Raw genomic sequence first — 20,932 nt, 5'->3', positions numbered from 1 at the left:
TTTTTTTTTTAAAATAGTGAAAAAGTGGGAAAATCTTAATTTTTAATGTGACTAGTACCTGAAGCTGTCGGATAAATGTAATACAAATACAATACAAAGTATAATATACCACTCTGCACTCTGATAAGAAGTAGAAAGTGACATGAAAAGAAAGTGCAACTACCTTAAACTTAAACTTAGTTACTTACTAGTGCAGTAATTAATATTATTGAATTACTTTGCCACTATTAAACCAGCTAATATTCACCTTTTTGGCCTGGAATCTGATTTATCTACATGAATTAAAACTTTTTTACCCTGAATATCATATATTTTATTCATGATTTGGCAGCCACGCAGCTTTCTTTGATGGTTTATCTAGAAATTTTTGGTAAAAATGAAGTGTAATACAACGGCACTGGAAAAGTTCTACCTTGGTCAAGAATTTTAGAGAACTGTTTTAGAGAGGTGTTGATTCATATTCATTTTGGAAGCAACCTTTTTAGGAAATATTTAGAATATAATATGAAAGACATTTTAAGTAAATATAGAAATAGTGTAAATATACTTTGTTTCCAGTCCTGTAATCCAAATATTAAAAGTGCTCGTTATAAGGCAGTCATGGGGTGCTATTGAACTGTATTTAAAAAGTAATTATTGTAGCTCTCTCATGAAATAATCAGCACCATTGAATAAGTGGAATGACTCTACATACTGCCATACACTAGGTGGCGGTATAAACTTCTACCATCGGTTCGCAATTGGCCAGTAAACACGAAGAAAAAGAAGACGACACTCCGGAACTAACTGAAGGGGTTGCAGTTTCGCGCCGGGCGGTTAAAAACTGTTGGACAACCACCGAAGGGCAACGTTGTACAATCTGAATGATGTTGTTGTTAATAACTGTGATTTATTTATTTTATTAAAAACTATGTGGGTCGCCAGGCGATTTCTGTCGTCGGTCGCTCAGAGAAGTAGGTTTTTCTGAATAACTATTCAGTGTGTTACTTCCTGTTTGCATAAAGTTGAATTAGCAGACTAGCAATGTTGGGGTAGTTTTATCTTGTTTTCAATGCCAGCCGTTTGACTGTTTTAATGTTACATTAGTATCCCCTCTGTTTTATCTCATGTAGACACTGAATGACTTTACGCAGCCTTTGAGCCTGACATCTTTTTGTCAGGTTCAAAGTGTCTTACACGATTGCTTTCTACTCACGTGTTATGGACTTGTAATAAATTGAACTCTGTTTAATGACATGTTAAAAAAGCCATTCAGTTCCCTCTTGTTTTTTTCTGCAGGTTACTATGCAGGACGGTCTGGTTTGTTCCGTCGCCCCCAGCACGCCTCCCTCCCTGGGTTGGAGCTGCGGTATCTCCAGTGCACATGCTGCTGGCGGAGCCGGGTCCCCTTGGCAGGCTTTGAGACCCTGGACGCCACACTCTCCTCCTCATCTGAGGCCTGCAAAGAGGACAACAGACCTCTGGATGCATGCTACACCTCTGAGCAAAGAGACGTCATTCTCCACCTGCTCAACACCGCCACACCGGAAGCGCTGGCCGGTGTCAAGCTCCTGAGAGGACGCAAGTCGCTCAACATTGTGGATTACAGGACAAAAAACGGACCCTTTAAAACTCTGGAGAGTGTGGTGAATGTGCCGCTGCTTAAGCACAAGAGTGCAGTCACAGTTTTCAACTCCATCCTCAATCCGGTGAAGAAGGAGAGGAAAGTGAGGATTCAGTTGGCCAAGTTTATCAGGCCAGAGGTTGACAGGTCCTGGCTGGAGGTGAGGTTCTGATCCTCTCACTCTCTCTGCCTCTCTGTGTGTGTGTTGATCAAATCTCCCAAACTTTTACACTCCTGTCCAGTTTTAAACATGATGTAAGTTTGGTGGCAGAGCAGAAACTTAGTCCTGCTTTTATTCCCTTAACTTGTTGGAAACTTGTGCAATACAGATCAAATAATAAAATCAAGTAGGTGCAACAGAGATACCCTGGCCAATATCCCCAAGTATGGGTTAGGTTCCAAAAACGCTGGATCCATTCCCTGACCTTTTACTTCCCTGCTAAAGGTCCAGTGTTCATGTCATCTCGTGTAGTTTTCTGTCAAAATGTAATTAAAGCAGGATTGTCCATAAATAGCTTATGTATTGATTCTGTTTTTCGTTTCCTTAGGATGCCAGCGCCGTTGTGTCTATAGTTTGTGGAACTAATAAAATAGCCTGGGCCCACGTGGACCGTGGGATGACCCTACTCGATTGGAAGCATATTGAATGTCCAAATTTCTTGAGGGGGACTTACATGGCTTCTTCTTACTTGAATGATGTGAGTATGACGACAAGAGTCCATGAGTTTTGGTAGAGGAACGATACAACTTTAAATCAGCGTACTGCCCATGTGTGATTTTTCTGTTATGCCGTTAGGTCTCTGAAGTTGTGACTCTCCTCCCGTCAGCTGACTTCTACATCATAGAGAAATCCTCCATCTCAGTCCAGAATACTACTCTGTTCCCCATCATGGCCCACATGAGGACTGTGGAGGCCATGCTGTTTGCTCTGCTGGAGCCGAAAAACACACCACCAGACTCCAACATTCCTCCCAGGTGGGAAAAAGTGACATTTCTACAAATGTGCCTGGCCTTTGAAATGTTTTATTGTGAAGGTTTAACCCTCGTTTCTCCCTCCTCTGCAGAGTTTTGAACATGATGCGTACCGCTGTCGGGCGTCACTTTGGACTCATGGTGGGCGAGTTGAGGACCAGCGGGGCACAGACAGTGCGCCAGCTGATGACCGAGTCTGTAACTCAGAAGCTTCCCAGGTTAAATTTCCCCCCAGAGCTGCTGCTGAAGTACAGGAACTCTTTCCAGATTAGCAGCAGAAGAGGAGGGGAAGAGCTCTGTGACGCTCTGCTTCAGGCCGTGGCTTTTTACGAGCTGCTCAGTCAGTCGTCCAGTTAGCCACGACATGGACCGATCTCTGCCCCGACCATGCACGACATCCACTACAACAAACCGCCCGAGTGGCACTCTGAGCCCATTTGAATTTGTACTAAATGTTTACCCTTTGAACAGATTGGTGGTGGTTTATGACACATTTAGTATTGTTACATAAAACACTGGGTGGGGATCGCTGCTTTGTTTTGTTATTTCTGCCGTACAAAATCGTTCACTTTGGACACTTGGATAAAGTAATAGCTGTGAGCAGTATCTCTGCTGTCTGTTGGGTTTGTGTATTTTTTTAATAACTTAAGAATATAAAAGTTAACTGATCTCACAGGAAACCATTTTCAGTACTTGAACAATAACGGTGCTTTAGATCCTTTTAAAAATGATCAACACAATTTAGAAAAATAGGATTTTTTATTGACTTGAACATGTAAAGCATAATTTCATATCTCAACTTCATTTAAATAATTTGACAATATTTAAAATTAATGCAAAGTGAATAAAAAACTGACTGGAGTACATTGAGGTAGTAAGGATGTGAGGTTCTACTGTCTTTTTCTCTATGAAAAGTCTTCAGCCAGAAGTTGAATGGTCGACTTAGAGAGGCCCAGGCCGATGCAGCTCAGGTAGCTCGGACACCTGCTGTGGGGAGTAAATCTCATTAGAATTATTAGAACTTTGTCTGAAAAAATTGAGTATAATTTGGTTGAAGAAAATCTCTATTTGCCATTCACTGTTACACTGACTACCCTGATGTGACTGGGTTTATTATTACAGAGTTTAACTGGACATAATTTATCAATAACTGTTCACTGTTTGACAAAGGACAGGCAGACCACTTGTCGGGAAAGTGAAGTTTAATCCGTGTTGTGTCTGTCTCACCTGAGTGGCTCCTCTCTCTGACAGCGACAGATGTAGCGGAGGACGGGCATGTAGTCCACACTGACAGCTCTTCTGTTCCCCAGCAGGCTGAAGGATTTACTGCCAAGCACCTTCCTGCTCAGCTCAAACCTCCTTTGGGACACACTTGTGGGGACAGGCAGGAGTATGACATGGTGAAAAACATACCCATGTCTGTCATGTATCAGACGAAATGCCAGATAGTTAACAGAGTATGTTGAGTTAAGATGGGGAATAGACTCACCTTGCAGCACACAGAGGGTAACAACTAAAGCTCAGGCTCTCTCTCTTTGAAGAGACAGGTGGTGTCAGTCTCTCCACCAGCCTCTCCCACCTTGTGTCTCCCTGTTCCTGTCTGTGTTTTTGGGCTTCAGTCCACGCCACAGACACCCACCAGCAACACCTGTGACACCCCAAGCCCTCAACGGCAGCCTGAATATCCAACAGCCTCTCCTGGCTCCAATTCATGCTCCCCTCCTCCTCCTCCTCCCTCACCTCATCCAACAATCCATCCTTTATCCCAGCTCCTGTCCAGACAAACGCCTCAGGTTTGCATGAGCCTGAGACAAGCGGTGTAGCAGCCGGCATGGTGGCATCAAGGTATGACATGAGGTCGAAGAAGTCAGTCAAGGCGTCCAAAGAGTCGGTTACCAATTTGGCTGTGTTTTGTTCAGTTGTATCTCTTGAACTTTGGGCTCTTGAATGAGCTCTCTGTGACGATGATGATGTTCTTTTGGAAGTGTGTGATGCTGTGGTGTCAATCATTGGTGCAATATATTTCCTCCTGCTTAATCTGGAGACAGTCCTAAAAGATTTGCCGTTGGTGACAGGTTCCTTTTGACTGCCATTTTCATCCTGCTGCTGGATGTGAGGGTGATTGTCGGAGGGTGCCAGCTCATTCTGCAGCCCAGAACAAGTCCCCTTGTCTGGGAAGTGGACTGAAGTTCCCTCGGCCCCGACAGGTAGAAGGAGCTCCAGGTTGGCATACAGAAGCGGCACAGCTCTTCTCCAGCTCTCAGCGAGCAGCCGCAGGAGCTGGATCATTTCTACTTCTGTCCAGAGCTGACACTGAAGAATTAAAGAAAGTGAATATTTACAGGTGAAGTTTGGCTCTCAGTAACACCATGTGAGTTATAAATACCTGCCTTTAAAAGGTTTTGCAGTTCTTCAGGGGTCACAGGGTGGAGACCTAGCATGCTAGCAGTGCAGCCGGTGTCACATGGAGGCTCTGCATTGTGTCCTCTTTCATTAACATCTGAGTCTAAAAAGTGATATTGAACATTACTGGTAACACAATCCTTGTCTGTAAGGGGGCTTGACTATGACGATTTATAGCAACTTACGCTGCACATGAGTGGGCTCCTTAGGCAGGCGTCCTCCACCACTTTGCAGCCACATCTGCAGCTGCAGCAGGCAGCGTCGTACGTCCCCTCTGGTCTGCTTGAGGAGGCTGCGAACATCATCCAACTGCAGTCGCACATTCTCAGCCAAAGCCACCAGCTGCAGGTAGGCACAAGCATTCGCCTTGGAAAAGATGGAGGAAGTTTATAACAAACTGGGTCAATCTTTACCCATATTATTCAGAATGTGGGAGGAGCCTGAGCAGGCAATAGAGGTTGTTTTTTTTAATCAAAAACATACTATAAAAGTGAGAGCTATTTTAGGCAACATGTATGCACACTCAGCTTTACAAGAGTGTAGAGTGACTTACCTCTGATGGAGCTTTGAAAAAGATTTTCTCCACGCTGCAGTTGAATCTCTCTTTGAATGAGGAATCTAAAGAATTCATTTCACATTACAGAGCGTATCCTCAAATCTATTTAAAATTACACAGTGTGTGTGTGTGTGTGTTTACCATTGGTGGTTAGAATGACTGGTCTCTTAGTGGTCGTCATGAAAGTCTTGATGGCTGCGAGGAAACCAACATCATCATCAAATATGACATCAACCTGTGGGAGCAGACGGTTAAAACTGCATCAGCCCAGACATGACAAGGCTTGTGTGCGGTCTCATATCCATTAAATTACACGTCTCACAGTGTGTGTGTGGGGGGGGTTTACCTCTTCAAACAGAATGAGTGATGTGGCTGTCTTTTTGTTCTGTGAAGCTGTTTGATCAGAGTCCGTCGATGGATTATCATATGTGTTTCCATCTGGTTTTTTAGATGGAGACAGGCCACCAGAGTGTAAGAGATCTGCTTTGGCCTTCATCTTAAAGTAGTTGGACAAAGTGACTGTGGCTGGATTAGCTTTTCCTTTGCGAGTGGAGCGGCCAATGCTCTGCGCTGCTCTCTTTTTTGAGGTGACGTTTTTTACAGGCACTGTTTTTCCTGTAAAAGTAAGAGGGCCGGTTTGATATGTTAATATGACACTTACAGATGCATCTACAGATGCATATTTTAGCTACATAAACGCAACACCACAAGCGACTTTACAATAAAAATCAAAAAGCTAAGAGATTTTGTCTGAATATTATTGTCATTTTCTGTGTCCTACCAGGTAACGTCTCAGATTTAGCAGTGCAGCTGTAGTTGTTGAAGTAAGTTGGCTTCAGTGGGTCCTTCCCCGGCATCTCCACTAGGTGGGACTGCGTGGCCTCTTTCAGCTGGGACAGAACATGGTGCCCACTCCGCAGCGAGGAGCAATTCACCTCGAATACCTTTAAAAAAGGATAATTCTTCTTATTTAACTTTACTACAAAAGCCATCCAGAATGTGAAAACTGTAATTTGGTCCTCTGGTAAGAACCACAAAATATCACTGTTGGCCATCTTTTCATTGAACTGCAAAGCAGTGTAAGAGCCGCAGGATACTGTATATTTTAAGAACACAGATGAAAATATAAACAGAAAAGTGGTCTACTATGAGAAACATATTTTTGTGCAGAACAAATAACATTCACTCTCAAAGGCCAGAACATTCTGGAGAAAGAGATGGCAGTAAAGGAGGAAGGGAGATAAGAATGGTTTCATCTCACAGAAGTAGTAGATGATGATGAGAGAAGATGATTTTACAAGCTGATACTGAGATTTTCCCCTTGAGTGCCACGTTTTTGGCACAAGTATATTTTAACACATCTAAATGGATGCGGATGATCCGCTGTCGGCAGCAAAGATACATAGATAATGATCCACTTTGATTCCAACCTTAAAGCCGAGCTCCTGAGAGCAGGCATACACTGAAGCCGTCTTGCCCACGCCCGGAGGTCCTGTTATCAGCATGGTGTTACCCAGGGGCTCATCCTCTTCCCCAGCCTCACCCCGGAAGTCTCCGCAGTCCCATGAGTCTGCACAATAGGACAGTCATCGGCAACCAGAAACCGGAAAAATTGAAAATTCTGTGAAATCCCGGGTCGTAAAAATAAAACTCTAAGTCATGTGGATACAGGCCGTGACAAAGTTTCAGTCGTGGCTCGTTAGAAACCACAGCCAAGATATAAGAGCGAAAGTTAGGAGTGAAAATGTCAGCTCATACCACTGCTGTTCTCTTCTTTTTTCCTTTCCTCCATCTTTCTCCTCTCCTCACAGTCTGCTCTCAGTTTCCATTTTTTCAACCAACTGAGCTCCAGAGAAAAAGAAAAAGAAAATCATTTGAGGACACTGATTTCAGGTCCTTTATATCAGTGAAAGGGCGAGGGAAATGATTATATCAAACTGACCTTTGCAGTTTATTCACAGAGGCAGCGTTTCCAATGACTGCACTTGAATGCTGAGGACTGTATTTGTCTGTCCAGAGCACATCCTCATAACTGTAATCTAGACAAAATGAGAGAAAAGGGTAAATTTACTGCTGTTTAAAGGACATAAAACATGCTATAGGTATATATAAAAAGTTTACCTCTCTGGGAAATGTCACAGATTTTGAGTGACTGGCTGTCTGATTCTGCATGACTTATCAGTCCAGAGCTTGGCTCACAGTTGTTCTCCAGGCCTGCTGGTCTCCCACTCCTCAGTCTGTGTGTGCGACTTAGTTTGTTTCTCCTTGGCTGCTTCTTAACCGTCATAACTTCACGTTCCAGGACATCTTTTGCTGGTATGTGAAAGTGACCCATACCAGCAGCACCCTCTGCAGTGAGACTTGACCTCAGACGTTTGGGCACCCTCTCAGAGCTTTCATTCCCCCGTTTCCTCTTCTCTTTCACGTGGCTCTGAGGAGAGGTTAGACCGGGGGAGTTTTCTGCTTTGGAACACAGAGAGAGGCCTGACTGGTCATTGCAGCACAAGTTCAGTTAAACTGCAATGTTAAATTAAATGGTGCACAATCAGAATAATAACCTCACCTTTAGATCCAAAAACTTGCACCTCTTCACCAGCTTTCTTCTGCAAAGTGCTGAACAGTGCTCGGACTGGAAATGCAGGGTTAGATGACTGGATTTCTTCCAGACAGCTGTGCAGAGTTGTGACTGACAGCTGTCCTCTACATGATCCATTTCTCTGTGTCAGGTGGGAAATTGTTGGCAGTTGCTGCTGCTGACTTTCTACCAGTTTCACATCTTCACATTGAAGAGGAAGCACTGATTTCTGCCCCTTATCTTCATATTCATTACGCTTCACATCACTGCTCCGCTTCCCATTGCTATGCTGTGTTTTAAGCAGGAAAATTGGTGCAATTTTAAGTTCTTTGGTGCAAAAAGTCTTCCTCTGCTCCGGAAGTGGTTTAACTTTTCTGGTGCAGATGCTCGCAGCAGCAACATCTTCTGCTGTTGTTTCATCGTTGGAGCAGCTCGACTCTGACAACACTAATACCACCTCGTCTTTTCTCGGCAGGTCTTTGTTTGGGAAAGAAGCATTTCTACACTTCTTGCTCTGTTTGAGTTTATTACGCATCTTAAAAGACGGTCACGTAAAATGCATAGACGTCAATTTGTGCGACGTACACTTTGGGCATACGTGCCATTTTTTTCCCAAAGCGTGCAGGCTTAGCTTAATTTAGCTAAATTAAAAGCAATATAAAATGTAAATGCTACAAATACATACACCAAACCTTTGAACACAGAAGCTCAAGTCGCATCGAAAACATCCCAACTGCTGTGGAATGACGTTTAAAACGAGCGCGAGGCGGCGCAAGTATTTGCCAAAGATCGTCTATGTACAGACAAGAGACACGGATGCTCTCGTACAGGTTAAAAAGTGAACCGAAGTGATTTGGTTACAACGGAAGTAGATAAAGCTACACAATTACAAAATCTGAAAGTTGTTTCTAAATGATGACAGCTTGAATATACTTTAAAGGTCATAATGGGGATACTTCCCTGTTAAACCATAATCCATTACTCTTTTTTTTTTTTACCCCGACGAAGAGCAGAGTGGCAGCTCGCACCTAGGATAATCCTTGAAAGTTACAGGATGTTGGGAATTTAAATTTACCTGTATCAGCTTCAACTTGAGAATCTGGCGGGCATATAAAAACAAAAGACTACGAAAATGTTTTGGTATCTGAGAGGGACAGAAACATTTCTTTGTCTCACAACATATACAGTGTTAACTTCCCTTAACAAGAGGCAGAAATGCAGGCCTATTGAGTATGTCTTCTTTGCAGAAGTCAGACATAAGGAGAGACAATTGGTGTATCTGGGAATTTTGCAAGGTCGGCTCTGTGTAAAATATGCAAAAAATAGACTTATGAAGCTAAATTAATTTAGCAAAAAATGCCCAGTGAAACATGTAACTTGGACTTGACTGATAAATGTTCAACAGCTTCAGAACAAGAGAGTAAGTACATTTTAAACCGAGATTGTTTACTGTTGTGTTAGTCTTTGCCTTTTTATACCTTAAAAGACCTCTAACACTTCCAGGAGAAAGTTATTCAACATGTGAAATATTTATACACCTAAGATGATTTTTTCTAAATATATAACGATTTTTAAAATATAATTGGATGTTTTGCCTTAAGGGAATGGCATTATTCAGACAGGACTACTATACACATTACACACAGACATACATGTTTAGGTCACTGGGTCTTATCCTTAACACTGACCCAGAAAATTAACTTTTTCCAATCTGAGACATGGCCAAAGTGGGCTGACTCAGACCAGACAGATGCAACTGGAATTGCCAGACAGACAGTGATGAGAGTGTAATGATGCCTAGTTTCCAAATTTGCCAAAATATCACAGACATGAATAAGGTCAAATGTATTTTATTTCTTTAAATATAAAAATCCCCTTAGCCAGAGTGTACAGTTCACAACTTTTTAAACAGGGTGTTTTGACAGTAATGGTCAAGATGTCTCCCTTTTTCCAGATGAATACAGACATACCTCCATGAATGCTGGAGGGAGGAAAATATACTGTTAATTTGGTTTTCCACGAGGGAAGTCTGAAGAAACAATGAGTGGTGATCACCCAATTCATGTGCACACTACAAAACACCACTACCGTTGTATTTAAAAACTGGTCATGGAAGGAACAGAAGAAAAGACTAATAAAATATACAGAACTAAGAGACTGATGAAAATATTACCCTTTGGCATAAACTGCACCTAAAAGGACAGACACTTGGACCTGAAAACCAAACATCCAATAAACAGCATATTGCTTTGAGAGGAACTGCAATCTGTGAATCATTGGAGTCTGAATGGGGCACAGCTAAACATTTGATATAATTACATGTATACACATTTCTGTCAATCAGCTACCGATACTCATGTTGAAACACAACGTGTTCAAACCTCGACGTGAAAAGAAACTACAGGTGCCAGCAGCATCAGAAAACTGTCGGCCTTTAAATCTCACCTGCTATGCACACTACATGATACATGGGGTGATGTTCTGCTGGTTGTTTCAGGAAATCTTAGGAAAAAGAAAATGTTCAGAAAAGTTCCCTGGCTTTCCTTGAGCTATTATCAATGCAGGCCACAAGGCTTAGGGGTGATGAAGTAGGAGATCAGAGTTTATTCTCTTCCAAGGCTTACAGTATAACACTATCCTCATGGATCCTACCAGCAAAACCAACAGTCCATTTCAGGCTCATGACACCAGCTTTAAAGGCTTTATATACTCTACTCACTGATGGCAATGTCATTTTTTCTTACTGTAACTTCCTCTTAACTGTATGACCCTCCAAATTAAATGTCATTCACAACAGTGAAATCAAACCCACTAAAGTTTCTCCACTGGTGACAGTGGAAAGGCTGCATTTAACATTTGGCGCAGCATGAATTAAAAAAAAAAGAAAGAAGACAATTTTAAGGTAAGCTTCCTAAATACAAACACCAAGTGCTAAAATAATCAGCTAAAAGGATAAGTTTTCAACAAGGTTATTGTGTATGTGTACAAATATTCAACAGTGACAATGTTACCAGTACAGCTTTAACTGTAGTCTCCGTACAGTTGTCTCTAACAAGGACATACCAAAGACAGTTGTGCCACACCATCACAAGACTCTCAGTTTGTTCACACTCTCACCCAAACACAGATACTTCAGCGGCACCTACAAATGCATATGAAGTAGGTTCGACTTGCATCATCCAGTCCTCGGATTCCTGGTTTGTGTTGATGTGGGCGATTCACTTTGATATTGTTTATATTTGGTTCAATTCTCAAGTTCCAAAAACTTGTTTACCTTGTATACTGGTCTGCTTCAGGTCGGATCCTCCAGAGACCAGTTCTCCCACCTATCTAAGCACCAAAGGGTCGGTAATGTTCATTACAGAAAAAACAAAAAGTCAAAAAAAACCCAACAAAAATTAAAACCCACGACAATCATTGTTCCATCCATCCATCCAGCCTGCATCAGTCCGTTAGAGCGCTTTTTGTCCTCTTGCCCTGTTTCCCCCCAGAGGAGGTGACGACGCTGCCGTTGCAAGCTCCTGCTGATGCCAGAATCGGGTCCTGCTGCTCCTCCTCCATGTCAGGTAGCTCCTCCTGGATCTGTCGCAGGCGGGCCATGGCGCGGTCGATGGTGGCGGTGCTCACCAGGTTGAAGTCGTGCATGCTGACTAGATGCAGTAGGAAATTGCGGCAGAGGTTGCGGCGGATGATGTGAGCACCACTGTTCTCGGCGAAAAGCATGATGGCCTGATTCATCTGGTTGTCGGCTATGAAACTGAGGGAAACAAGGAGGAGGGGCGTTTCATTCACATGATATACAAATAGTTCCAGTATATATGCTGAATATAAGAGAAGTGCAGTTTAATATTTTGTTATAGATTTATCCATTTTAACCAAATAAGCAACATCACACAACATAATATTATTTAAATCAACTTAAACTATGGAGGATAGGAGGAATGCCCACCAGTTGCTGTACTGAACGTACCCATGCTTCATGACGTGGAGGTTCCACAGCTTCATCACTTCCTTCTCTCCCTCGTTTACATCCGTGAACTCGTCCAGTTGCTGAAGGTAGAAAAAAAAAAAGAGAAGACAAAATTCACAATTATAAAAATTAAGATTCAAACAAACAGTCATCTGAGCTGGTAAAACACAACAGCACTAAAGAAAGGTCGACTATGGATTGTGCAGATAAATGGGATTATACTTTAGAAAAGCTAATGCAACCATGGCGCTTAAAAGGATTAATTTATGTCCTACTGCAGCTCTTGTTATTCATTTTCTGTTAGATAGTGAAACCAACAGTGATAGAGACTACAGGAAGGAATGTTAGCAGATTCAGCAGATCAATACTGAAGTCAGAAAAACATTGTGTACGGGTGTAACGGCAAGTCCTCCGTGTTGGCAACAGTTTTTGCTCTTAACTCCCTCATGTTATTTATGGGGAGCAGGATTGACCCAAATGGTTTAATTCTTTGTTGCCATGGTAATCAGACACCAACATACGAGTAGCAAAGCTTCATTTTTATGGTTTTCCCTTTTACGATTTTCTCTGGGCTTTCAGAAACACTTGCACACAACCACTTTGATTCTGTTGAAAATAGTCTGATTGTGCGACTTAACTCTGTTTACTACAAATGATTCCTTTGTTTGATTTCATAACAGCGTGCTGGGTAAAGTAAACACAATCACATCACAAGATAAAAGTGTCGTTGTGAATTTGGATATTATAGAATCAGATCGACAAGACGCTAAGAAAACCAGGTCTCCAGGCGTAACAACAATGTGCTTCCAGCCGCTCTCTAGTGTGCATCTCTGCAATGCATACAATGATAAACTGAAACGTACATTTAATGACAAAGTAAACTTGTGAAGGTGTCTCCACAAGTGGTGGGACATCTTCATTCAAAAGTTGAAGCTACGCTCAAAACATCACGCTGATTAACGGCTTCTCACCGTGGCGGTCTTCTCTCTGAGCCACTCTGGATCCCGCTCGTCCTCGCTGTCCAAATCCATCTCCTGGGGCCGCAGGGGCATGCAGCTGTCACTGTGGAAGTACAGTCTGTTGTGTCCACTGACGTAGGTCCTCTGCTGCTCCAACTCTCCGTCCTCAGACTCCAGGAACTCTGACAGACTGGGTTTAGTCCTCTTGGGCCTGGTGGAGGAAACAGATCCTGCGTTTACATCATGTAAGCTGCAAATTGAATACTTCCCATTCTCAATTATAAGATATTATATCCTAATTTAATAGCCTATATTGCATTTATTTTAAATGCATTTTAAAAGGAATCCATGATTGGTATTGGGACAAATTAGTGAATAAAGCTCTAACGTGAAGTTAACAGCTGCACATGAGTGAAATTCAGATGGAGTGAAAGTGAAAACTTATTTGGGCTCACCTTGAGTGACCCGCAAAGACATTGACAAAACCCCCAAATTCTCTTAGCTACAACTCTATTCATTATTAAACAGCAGTTGGCCTATCAATGAATTATTGAAGCAGGCTTCAGTGACCTCAAGTGTCAGCTCATGGTAAATGGACTGCACTTATATAAAGCTTTTCTAGTCTTGTGTCCACTCAATGCGCTTTTACAATACATGGCACATTCACCCAGTCACACACACTGATGGCAAAGGCCTAAGTGCCAATTCTCCAATCAGTTCTATACACATTCATACCTGATGGCCGTGCCTTCGGGAGCAATCTGGGGTTCAGTGTCTTGCCCGAGGACACTTTGACATGTGCCTTTAGCAGTCAGGGATCGAACACCCAAGCTTTCCGATTGAGAGACTCAGTGGTAGAGTCATTTATAAGCGACAGCTCTAAGTCAGCTGTCAATTATAAATGTAAAGGCAAAATTAAAGTTGTCTCTTGTCTGATTAAAGTTCTTTCTGTGGCTTTAATTTGTACTCAGCCAGCGACTACTTGTGGGGGAAGAGGTGCCACTTGGATTGCAAGTGGTACTAGAGGATGAAGTCTTCCAAAAAAAAAAAGGTAATGAACACATGTAAACATGCTTATTTTCCAGTCGACTGCCAACTGAAGAGATGGTGTATTCAGATGTGTTTAAACTTACTAACAGTTCTTAATTCATTCAAGTTTATTACATTTATTAGCAATTCCTTAATTTCACTCAAATGAACAAAGAGCCAATCACAGCGGCCACTTAAAACATGTTTCACTTTGTCTGACATGTATTCACGTGGATATAAACAGAGGTCACATGTTTACCTGCAAACCAGTATGTGAGTTACAGCGGTCCTCTTGACTGGCCCATTGCGGCTGAAAGCGAAGCCCGGCTGGCTGTGGATGTCCTGAGGGTTGCCAACATACGAACCGTCATAGCACTCATTGATGGACACGTCTATCCGTGCTCCTTTGGGGTGAGGCTGAAGATCAAAGACAGAAAACACATCGGTATAAATTCTAAAGGAAGAAAATGTAGTTAGTTAATGTGACTGAAACACAGTGGGGGACAATTTGGGGTTTATACCGCTTAGCTAACGCTACACTAAACATGAACAATAGAATTCATTGCAATGAAATATACCCTGACTTTTATGTTCTTTTTGTAGCTTTGTGCAAGTAAAGAGTGGTACCACACAGGCTGCTGTGGCTACACAGACAATACTTGTCAGGATTTAATGTGGCTATAACCACAAGGATATGTTCCATCTTTCTTACAATGTCAGAAACATCTGAAAAAGCAACCTCTGATGCTTTGTCTGAAAGGGCTCTTTTATCCACTTTTTGCCCTTGAGACATCGCACTACTAACCTTGACCGTTAGTTCAAGGCTCCTGTTAATCCAAATATGTTTTCTTTTAACAATAAACAGCTGCTTCAAGCGTTCATCTCAGAGAGCTGTTGTGCACACAGCCAACGTATACAAGAACTCCAGCATAGCATCTTTGATTATTTTATATTTCTGGAGTTCAATACCACTAGCACAGCCATACACAGTTAGATCCAAACACGCTCAGTTCCTTACCACATAGTTGAAGATGAAGCGGGAGTGGGAGAGTTTGAGGTGTTTGAGCAGGCTGTAGAGTTTGCTGCAGTTCAGGGTACACCAGGGACAGTGAAGATCATCCCTCGCCTCCGTTTGCTGCCGTGTGTTATTATTGTAAAGGAACTGAACAAGGAAAGGTCCGATTAGTTACAAGTTAGAATCATCCAATGAAATATATTGTGGGCTGATGTTCTCTAGTCTAACAGTAAGGCATAACACCAGAGTTACGATCACATTTTGGTATACCAAAAGAACGACATGGTCAAACTGGTTAATTAATAATTAAATGTTAGTAAAAATGTTTCTCCCAGTCTCAAAATGTGACAGAAATACCAAACATTAAAATGTCTGACGTAATCAGAGCCCCAGGCCAAGCTGTATTCCTTACGGTGTTGTTGTGTACCTGATAAAATATACGTAGCTTCTGCCGCGGCTCACACGGGACCTGCTCTTTCCTCGTCTGAATGTCTGTGCTGACTGACTCTTTCACTGCTGACGGGAACAGATGGAACACAAGTTATTTCTTGGATATCACAAAAACACACATTTGACTTTTGACATTCAACATGCATTTAAGAAAATGAAGAAATTGCATTAGTTTACAGAGATATCAAGTTTGGAAAGCTCCTAAAGCCGCTGAAACAGGCTTTAGGAGTGGTCCTTTGTGTCTTTTTAAACCACATTAAAATGTAGGTCTCTGTTATGTAAATTGTGGTTTTGTGCAAAACATGATGGACAAATAGAGCAACAATGTTTGTGCAATATCTGGCATTAGATATACACCATCTATAACAATTGGGATGTTATAAGGAGTTTTTACAGGTGTCTCATTGGTTGCTTTTGCAGTTGAATTCACATTCTGCTTTTGTTTTATTAATGATAAATGCTTTAAGGATGCTTTTTTTTTTACCTTACCGATACTGATTTCAATACCTAGACTTGAGTGTTGCCCCCCACCCTCCAATACCAGAGCAAAAAGTAAGGAAGTACAGTCTTGTGCTAGAAACACTCGCGTGTTATTGTCACAAGACCCTTTCCCTGAAAGCAGCTGATTGGTGCACTGACCGGAGAACTAGCCAATTCAAAATAACACATTTTAGTTAGTATCAAAGGAACACTATAAGCAACCCTGTATAGTTTCTGCTGCTGCTCATTTCACACAGCCCAAACAGACAACGAGACATGATTCCCCCCCTTCTTATACGAAGTAACAAAACACTTTGCCTGACATTTATATACACTTAATACCTTCCACGTAAACATGACTAGAGCATTAATCAAAGAGTAACATTTAAATTGCCAGCACATTCATAACTGCTGAGTCACACTGAGAGGGAACTCAGCATGTGTGACTCAGAGTGCCTTTTCCCAGATACAGTTACAAATAGATCATCCCACACCAACATCACAGTGGGTGAAAAATCCAAAACCAATCAGCCTCGCTCTGAGAGTCTGGCATGAAGTAAGAGATCTTCTGGTTCTCTGTTTGGAGTTTTTAATAAAGTCTTCTGAGGCACATTTATTAAATATATATATAAAAAGAAACCTCCTGCTCTTTACTGTTAATTAAGATTAAAAGTTATTTTAATTGTTAAAGAAATTATTAGAAAGAGTCCAAATAAGTTCAAACTACTCTGTGCTGTGTCTGTACTTACTCATGAGTGCAGCTCGGTGGTTGCTGGTCCTCGTCTCCATGGGGCTGTAGCTGTCTGAGTTGCGAGTAGCGAGGGGTTTCGCTACAGGGGCAGTGGACTTTCCGCTTGCATCACCTGTCCAACGCAGCATGAACTGCAATGTGGGTCCCTGAGAAAATGTCTCAAATGGTGGCAGTCTCTGTGGGACGGTCATACAGAGTAACAGTCAGTGATGATGTGAAGAGCACAACATATCCTGAGATATGACGGGGAGGCTAAGAGGAGATTTTAATGGCAGCTTCAAATGCAAGCCCCCGTACCTTCCCATCAAGAATGGTTTCCCATGTAGCTCTCTTCTTGCTGACAGGGCTGTCTTCCATCCCCTGCATGGACACCTCATATTCCCCATCCAGCAGCTGCAATCTCCTGCAGAGAACAAATCATAGCAATGATATTAAAAAGGTATAAAAGGAGCAGAAAAGGGGATTTTATAAATTGAACAAAACCTTACCTATTCTTATCAAAAACAGTCATCTGTGCAACGTAGGTCTCTGTGGCCTCTCCCTCGTCTCTATGGGATGAACTCCTCTTCTTTCTACTCGGAGTATCCGTTACATCTTTGGAAAAACAAAAACGGAGTGAGGCCTTTCATATCCAACTAGCAACCATTTCACTTACATCCAACATTATCTTTTAGTTGCTGTGCCAAGAGAAAGACTGACTCCTTGCAAACAGTAGCTTACTGCAGCACGACATTGAGCTTTCGTGCTCTGTTAAAATCATTCATCCTAATACAAAGTGCACATAGACCAAAAACAGAACACAGAAGGCTTAAATTTGGTTTTCCTACCAATGTTTTCATTGGCCTCTCCGTTGACCAGACCGTTAGTATCCCTTCTCCCTGTGCGTGACACCCTGAACAGGAGCGAATAGGACTTGACCATGTGGCTGTTGCTGGGCTCGAACTCGTTGCTGGAGACCAGTAAGGAAGGGTAGGAGCCAGGCTTGGTTTGGTTACTGTCAGGATTCAAAGGCACCTGCTTTTTACCTGTAGGCACTTGCTTAATCGGGCAGCTGACATCCTGAAACAAACAACCAAACTTAGATTAAAGAAGTACATTTTTTAATAGTGTTTGTTAAGTTGAGAATGTTCAATAATATTTTACTTTACCTTGCGTTTTTTATGGCAGACTTTGACGAGTAGCACCTCTAAGGACACGGAATTTTGTTCATTTTCTGAATTCTGTGATGGCTTTTCTGCACAGCGACAAAAAGAGTCTCGTGTCAATAGTTATAAGGCTGATACTCTAATGGTAGACAACTAGGAAAAGTGTCCACTCCTTCTGTCGCTACTATCAGAGTGTGTGTTTGCTTGCTTCAATACAAATCTTAAGCAAGCTGTTGTGAGTGTAGTTTTTGGTGCCATGGCAACGCAACTCTTAGAACGAGGTTATTTATATGGGCACAAGTATTATTGTTTTGGTCAGGATATGATGTTGACATGGGACGGGAGAGTCCTGGGCTGTGTCCAAAAACATACTAAGCATGCAACTATGCGTGTAGCAACATTAACAATGTGTCTACATACAATGATGTGACCAAACAATACACAGATTTCAAAATCACATTAGTAGCAAAGCGAAACTTTATACTAGAGCTTAAAGAGATGCCAGAGATGCCCTGGTTACTGTCTGTTTTGTTGCTGTTTTAACTAATGACTTGCACTGTGGGATATTAATGACGAATGAATTGAACACAGTCAGAGACTTACTATAATTAAAAAATAAATAAAGCAGCATTTCTTGTTTACAATGCATTTACTTGATACAGTCTGCTTACCATCCTTATGGAAGAACCCAGTGAAAGTTAACTGTAGATGCGAAGACAAGCTAAATAAACAGAAAAAAGCACAGGTGAAATTGAGTCATATTAATTGTAGCAACTGTTAAAATGAATAGTCAGAAAATTGTGTCCATATAATTTTGCTGGTATTTTTGTTCTTAAAACTATAACGCAATAAATAAAAAGGGCACATCAACTTTTGTAGAGCATATTTTACCTTGGAGAATCCTGCTCTCCCTTCATCTTCTCAACTGTCTGCAACATATCGTCCACTTTGAATGCTTTCCTGTGAGGAGGGATACAAAGTATGAGATTATAAACATATCATGTATTTAATGTATTTAAAAACTCTGTTGTTGCAGATCCATATGTATCAAAAACAAGTCTGTTCATAGATCATAATTGAGAATACGTCATCAGATTTCATACCTTCTTGCATTTGTTCGACCATTTCTGTGAGACATGAAGGTGAGAGTCCTGTGCAAAAAAATGGGCTAAAAAGAGAAAAACAAAATGTGTTAATTAGACGTTTTTAGTGGACTAGCTTACCAATAAAATAACAGACAAGTTGGTATAGTAAATCACTTACTGCAATCAAGTTTCTTGTGCGAAGAAATCTGTATATCTGAGTTGGTTCTGGAGACAGAGACAAGTGTTACTGTGATGTTTGGACATTAGCACGCAGCCTTTCAGTTTAATCTAGTAGACCACTCGGATCTTCAATATTAGCTTAAGTAAAAAGGGACCTGCTTTATGACAAAGGCCAAAACCAGTTTGCTGCCTTTCATTTCACTGACGGCATCTGAGTATTTCATATTATTTGTCTCCAACATATCAAAAGAAAGTATGTTAACAGGTGGTGGTTGTTTTGCCAAAGAAAATATTTGTCAGATAACAGCCCTTACTAGTGTTTTCAGATTCTCAGATAATTACTTCAAATAACTAAAACCATTTAAGTTACAACGATTTAACTTATCTTGGGCTCTCTTAAGACTGCCAATCAAACTATGGAGGCCTGCCAGCTATATTTACACAAGATATTAAAAACACAACGACCATAAACAATAATAAGTTAAACAGTTCTTTAAATGTCTATAGAAAGCAAGTGAAAGTTCTTCTGCAACCAATACGGAAAAGCAGCATTATAGAGCACCGAGCAGTGAACTCTCACTTTCAAAGGCCTGCAGGAACAGCTCATGGTCGGCCTGAATTTGCTCCATCTTCGGCTTCTTCACAGAGTTCATCATCGCTGATGAGGCAGGGTAGACGGCGCCGTTAGCTTTGCAACTCGCCCCACTCATAATATGACCTGAGTTCTGCGAGTAAAACAACAGTACATGTTTATAAAACGCAATTAATAGAGGGAATACAGCATGTTAGCTTAGCAAGAAGGCAAATACTCGCGTTAACAGTTAGCAGTTGGGCTAGCTAGCTCAGCTAACAGCACAATGCTAACCTGTTAGCTCAGTATTTTAGCGGAGTATCAGTTCGTTTATTAATACAAAGATGAACAAAAACCCGAAAATCCGCATTTGGTAGATATTATTGGGTATAAATAAAGGAAACCCACCCTGGCCGATGGCATTAATTTGTTAGCCCGCTGCCTCAGCACCAGCCCGGCAGACTCAACAGCAGAGACCCATGAAGATGAAGAGGAGGCGACGAGACGCTGGCTAGTTAGCTAGCAATGCTAGCATGGTTTCCTAGAAAACAAGCCTCCGTACGCCTGTGGTTTCCCAGCATTCAACTGTCACAAATGTAGTATGATATTTGAGTATTTTGGATCAAATGATTGATTTTCTATCTGTTATTTATTGTCGGTGTGGTTTCCTTCAATTTGTACTGAACAACAGAGTATTAGTCAGTTGTCAGCCAATCAGAAACGGCCTCAGAGAATGCAGCGCTGTGATTGGCTGCCGACGTCCGGAGATGACATACAACCCGCTCTTGCTTTCTGTGATTTTGCGGGAAATCCAGTTTATCAGCGTTCACGTCAATAAGATCCCACAGCTGAAACACTCCTATTCAGATGAGACTTGATAGTTTGCAGCACAAACCATAATGCATACCGCTAATATCCTCTATTTAATTATACTTTGTTAAAGGAATTCATTTCTTGGTCTGCACTGAATCAATCTACAATCGAGTTGTTAACTTTGAATGGCATACTGTGTGGTACTAACTTTCTAACTTCTAACTTTGATATTCTTGAGATCTGGATCATGTTTGTATGTTAAACATATTTTTTGTTGAAACTCAGCGTTCCACCAGCATAAATGAGCACAGTGTGGGATTAAAGTGAGACCTTGGTCATGAAAAAACATGAAAATTCAAAAGCAGGACAAACAAA

The 20,932-nt window shown here is 41.6% G+C and overlaps 3 protein-coding genes across 6 annotated transcripts; 1 reads left to right on the top strand and 2 right to left on the bottom strand.

The window, feature by feature from the left end:
• Positions 1–837: 837 nt before the first annotated feature.
• Positions 838–3,441, top strand: tefm (transcription elongation factor, mitochondrial). The gene is made up of 5 exons (XM_069665970.1): positions 838–953; positions 1,279–1,763; positions 2,152–2,301; positions 2,400–2,578; positions 2,668–3,441. Exons 1-5 carry the CDS (start codon positions 911–913, stop codon positions 2,930–2,932), a joined length of 1,122 nt encoding a protein of 373 aa, XP_069522071.1. The 5' UTR covers positions 838–910; the 3' UTR covers positions 2,933–3,441.
• Positions 3,348–8,644, bottom strand: atad5b (ATPase family AAA domain containing 5b). The gene is made up of 14 exons (XM_069665971.1): positions 8,128–8,644; positions 7,656–8,018; positions 7,477–7,573; positions 7,293–7,375; positions 6,965–7,104; positions 6,316–6,478; positions 5,881–6,149; positions 5,676–5,769; positions 5,532–5,596; positions 5,164–5,344; positions 4,942–5,081; positions 4,065–4,888; positions 3,803–3,946; positions 3,348–3,559 (listed from the first exon to the last, which is right to left on the bottom strand). The coding sequence occupies exons 1-14, from the start codon at positions 8,642–8,644 to the stop codon at positions 3,481–3,483; spliced, it is 3,159 nt and encodes a 1,052-aa protein (XP_069522072.1). The 3' UTR covers positions 3,348–3,480.
• A 1,299-nt stretch (positions 8,645–9,943) lies between these two features.
• On the bottom strand, positions 9,944–20,206 carry suz12b (SUZ12 polycomb repressive complex 2 subunit b). Of its 4 annotated transcripts, none has more exons than XM_069665729.1 (17): positions 20,153–20,206; positions 19,754–19,898; positions 19,172–19,218; positions 19,012–19,076; positions 18,800–18,868; positions 18,580–18,629; positions 17,912–17,997; positions 17,591–17,822; positions 17,252–17,357; positions 17,061–17,166; positions 16,762–16,939; positions 15,510–15,598; positions 15,086–15,229; positions 14,327–14,484; positions 13,051–13,249; positions 12,059–12,159; positions 9,944–11,866 (listed from the first exon to the last, which is right to left on the bottom strand). In XM_069665729.1, exons 1-17 carry the CDS (start codon positions 20,165–20,167, stop codon positions 11,554–11,556), a joined length of 2,103 nt encoding a protein of 700 aa, XP_069521830.1. In that variant the 5' UTR covers positions 20,168–20,206; the 3' UTR covers positions 9,944–11,553. The 4 variants fall into 4 exon arrangements, with proteins under 4 accessions (XP_069521830.1, XP_069521833.1, XP_069521831.1 ...); XM_069665732.1 differs by having other exon boundaries at positions 12,080–12,159; XM_069665730.1 differs by having other exon boundaries at positions 15,510–15,595.
• Between the last annotated feature and the right edge of the window lie 726 nt (positions 20,207–20,932).

Source organism: Semicossyphus pulcher, unplaced genomic scaffold, assembly GCF_022749685.1.
Source record: "Semicossyphus pulcher isolate SPU_LCO1_2020_fin unplaced genomic scaffold, fSemPul1.0.p SCAF_17, whole genome shotgun sequence".
Classification (NCBI taxonomy): Eukaryota; Metazoa; Chordata; class Actinopteri; order Labriformes; family Labridae; genus Semicossyphus; species Semicossyphus pulcher.
The sequence above is the reverse complement of the archived record's forward strand: the minus strand, read 5'-3'. Positions and strand labels throughout refer to the sequence as shown.

What these genes read in the sequence shown, in the direction of transcription:
- suz12b (XM_069665729.1), bottom strand. An exon ending in TCTGCCATAAAAAACGCAAG is followed by an intron (nt 17,823 to 17,911) that starts GTAAAGTAAAAT and finishes TGTTTGTTTCAG; the next exon opens with GATGTCAGCTGCCCGATTAA. An exon ending in TCAGAGAGAAGACCGCCACG is followed by an intron (nt 12,160 to 13,050) that starts GTGAGAAGCCGT and finishes TTCTACCTTCAG; the next exon opens with CAACTGGACGAGTTCACGGA.
- atad5b (XM_069665971.1), bottom strand. Translation starts at nt 8,644, where the DNA reads ATGCGTAATAAACTCAAACAGAGCAAGAAGTGTAGAAATGCTTCTTTC. An exon ending in CTGTGACATTTCCCAGAGAG is followed by an intron (nt 7,574 to 7,655) that starts GTAAACTTTTTA and finishes CATTTTGTCTAG; the next exon opens with ATTACAGTTATGAGGATGTG. An exon ending in TCTGTGAATAAACTGCAAAG is followed by an intron (nt 7,376 to 7,476) that starts GTCAGTTTGATA and finishes TCTGGAGCTCAG; the next exon opens with TTGGTTGAAAAAATGGAAAC.
- tefm (XM_069665970.1), top strand. Translation starts at nt 911, where the DNA reads ATGTGGGTCGCCAGGCGATTTCTGTCGTCGGTCGCTCAGAGAA. An exon ending in CTTCTTCTTACTTGAATGAT is followed by an intron (nt 2,302 to 2,399) that starts GTGAGTATGACG and finishes TTATGCCGTTAG; the next exon opens with GTCTCTGAAGTTGTGACTCT. An exon ending in GACTCCAACATTCCTCCCAG is followed by an intron (nt 2,579 to 2,667) that starts GTGGGAAAAAGT and finishes CCTCCTCTGCAG; the next exon opens with AGTTTTGAACATGATGCGTA.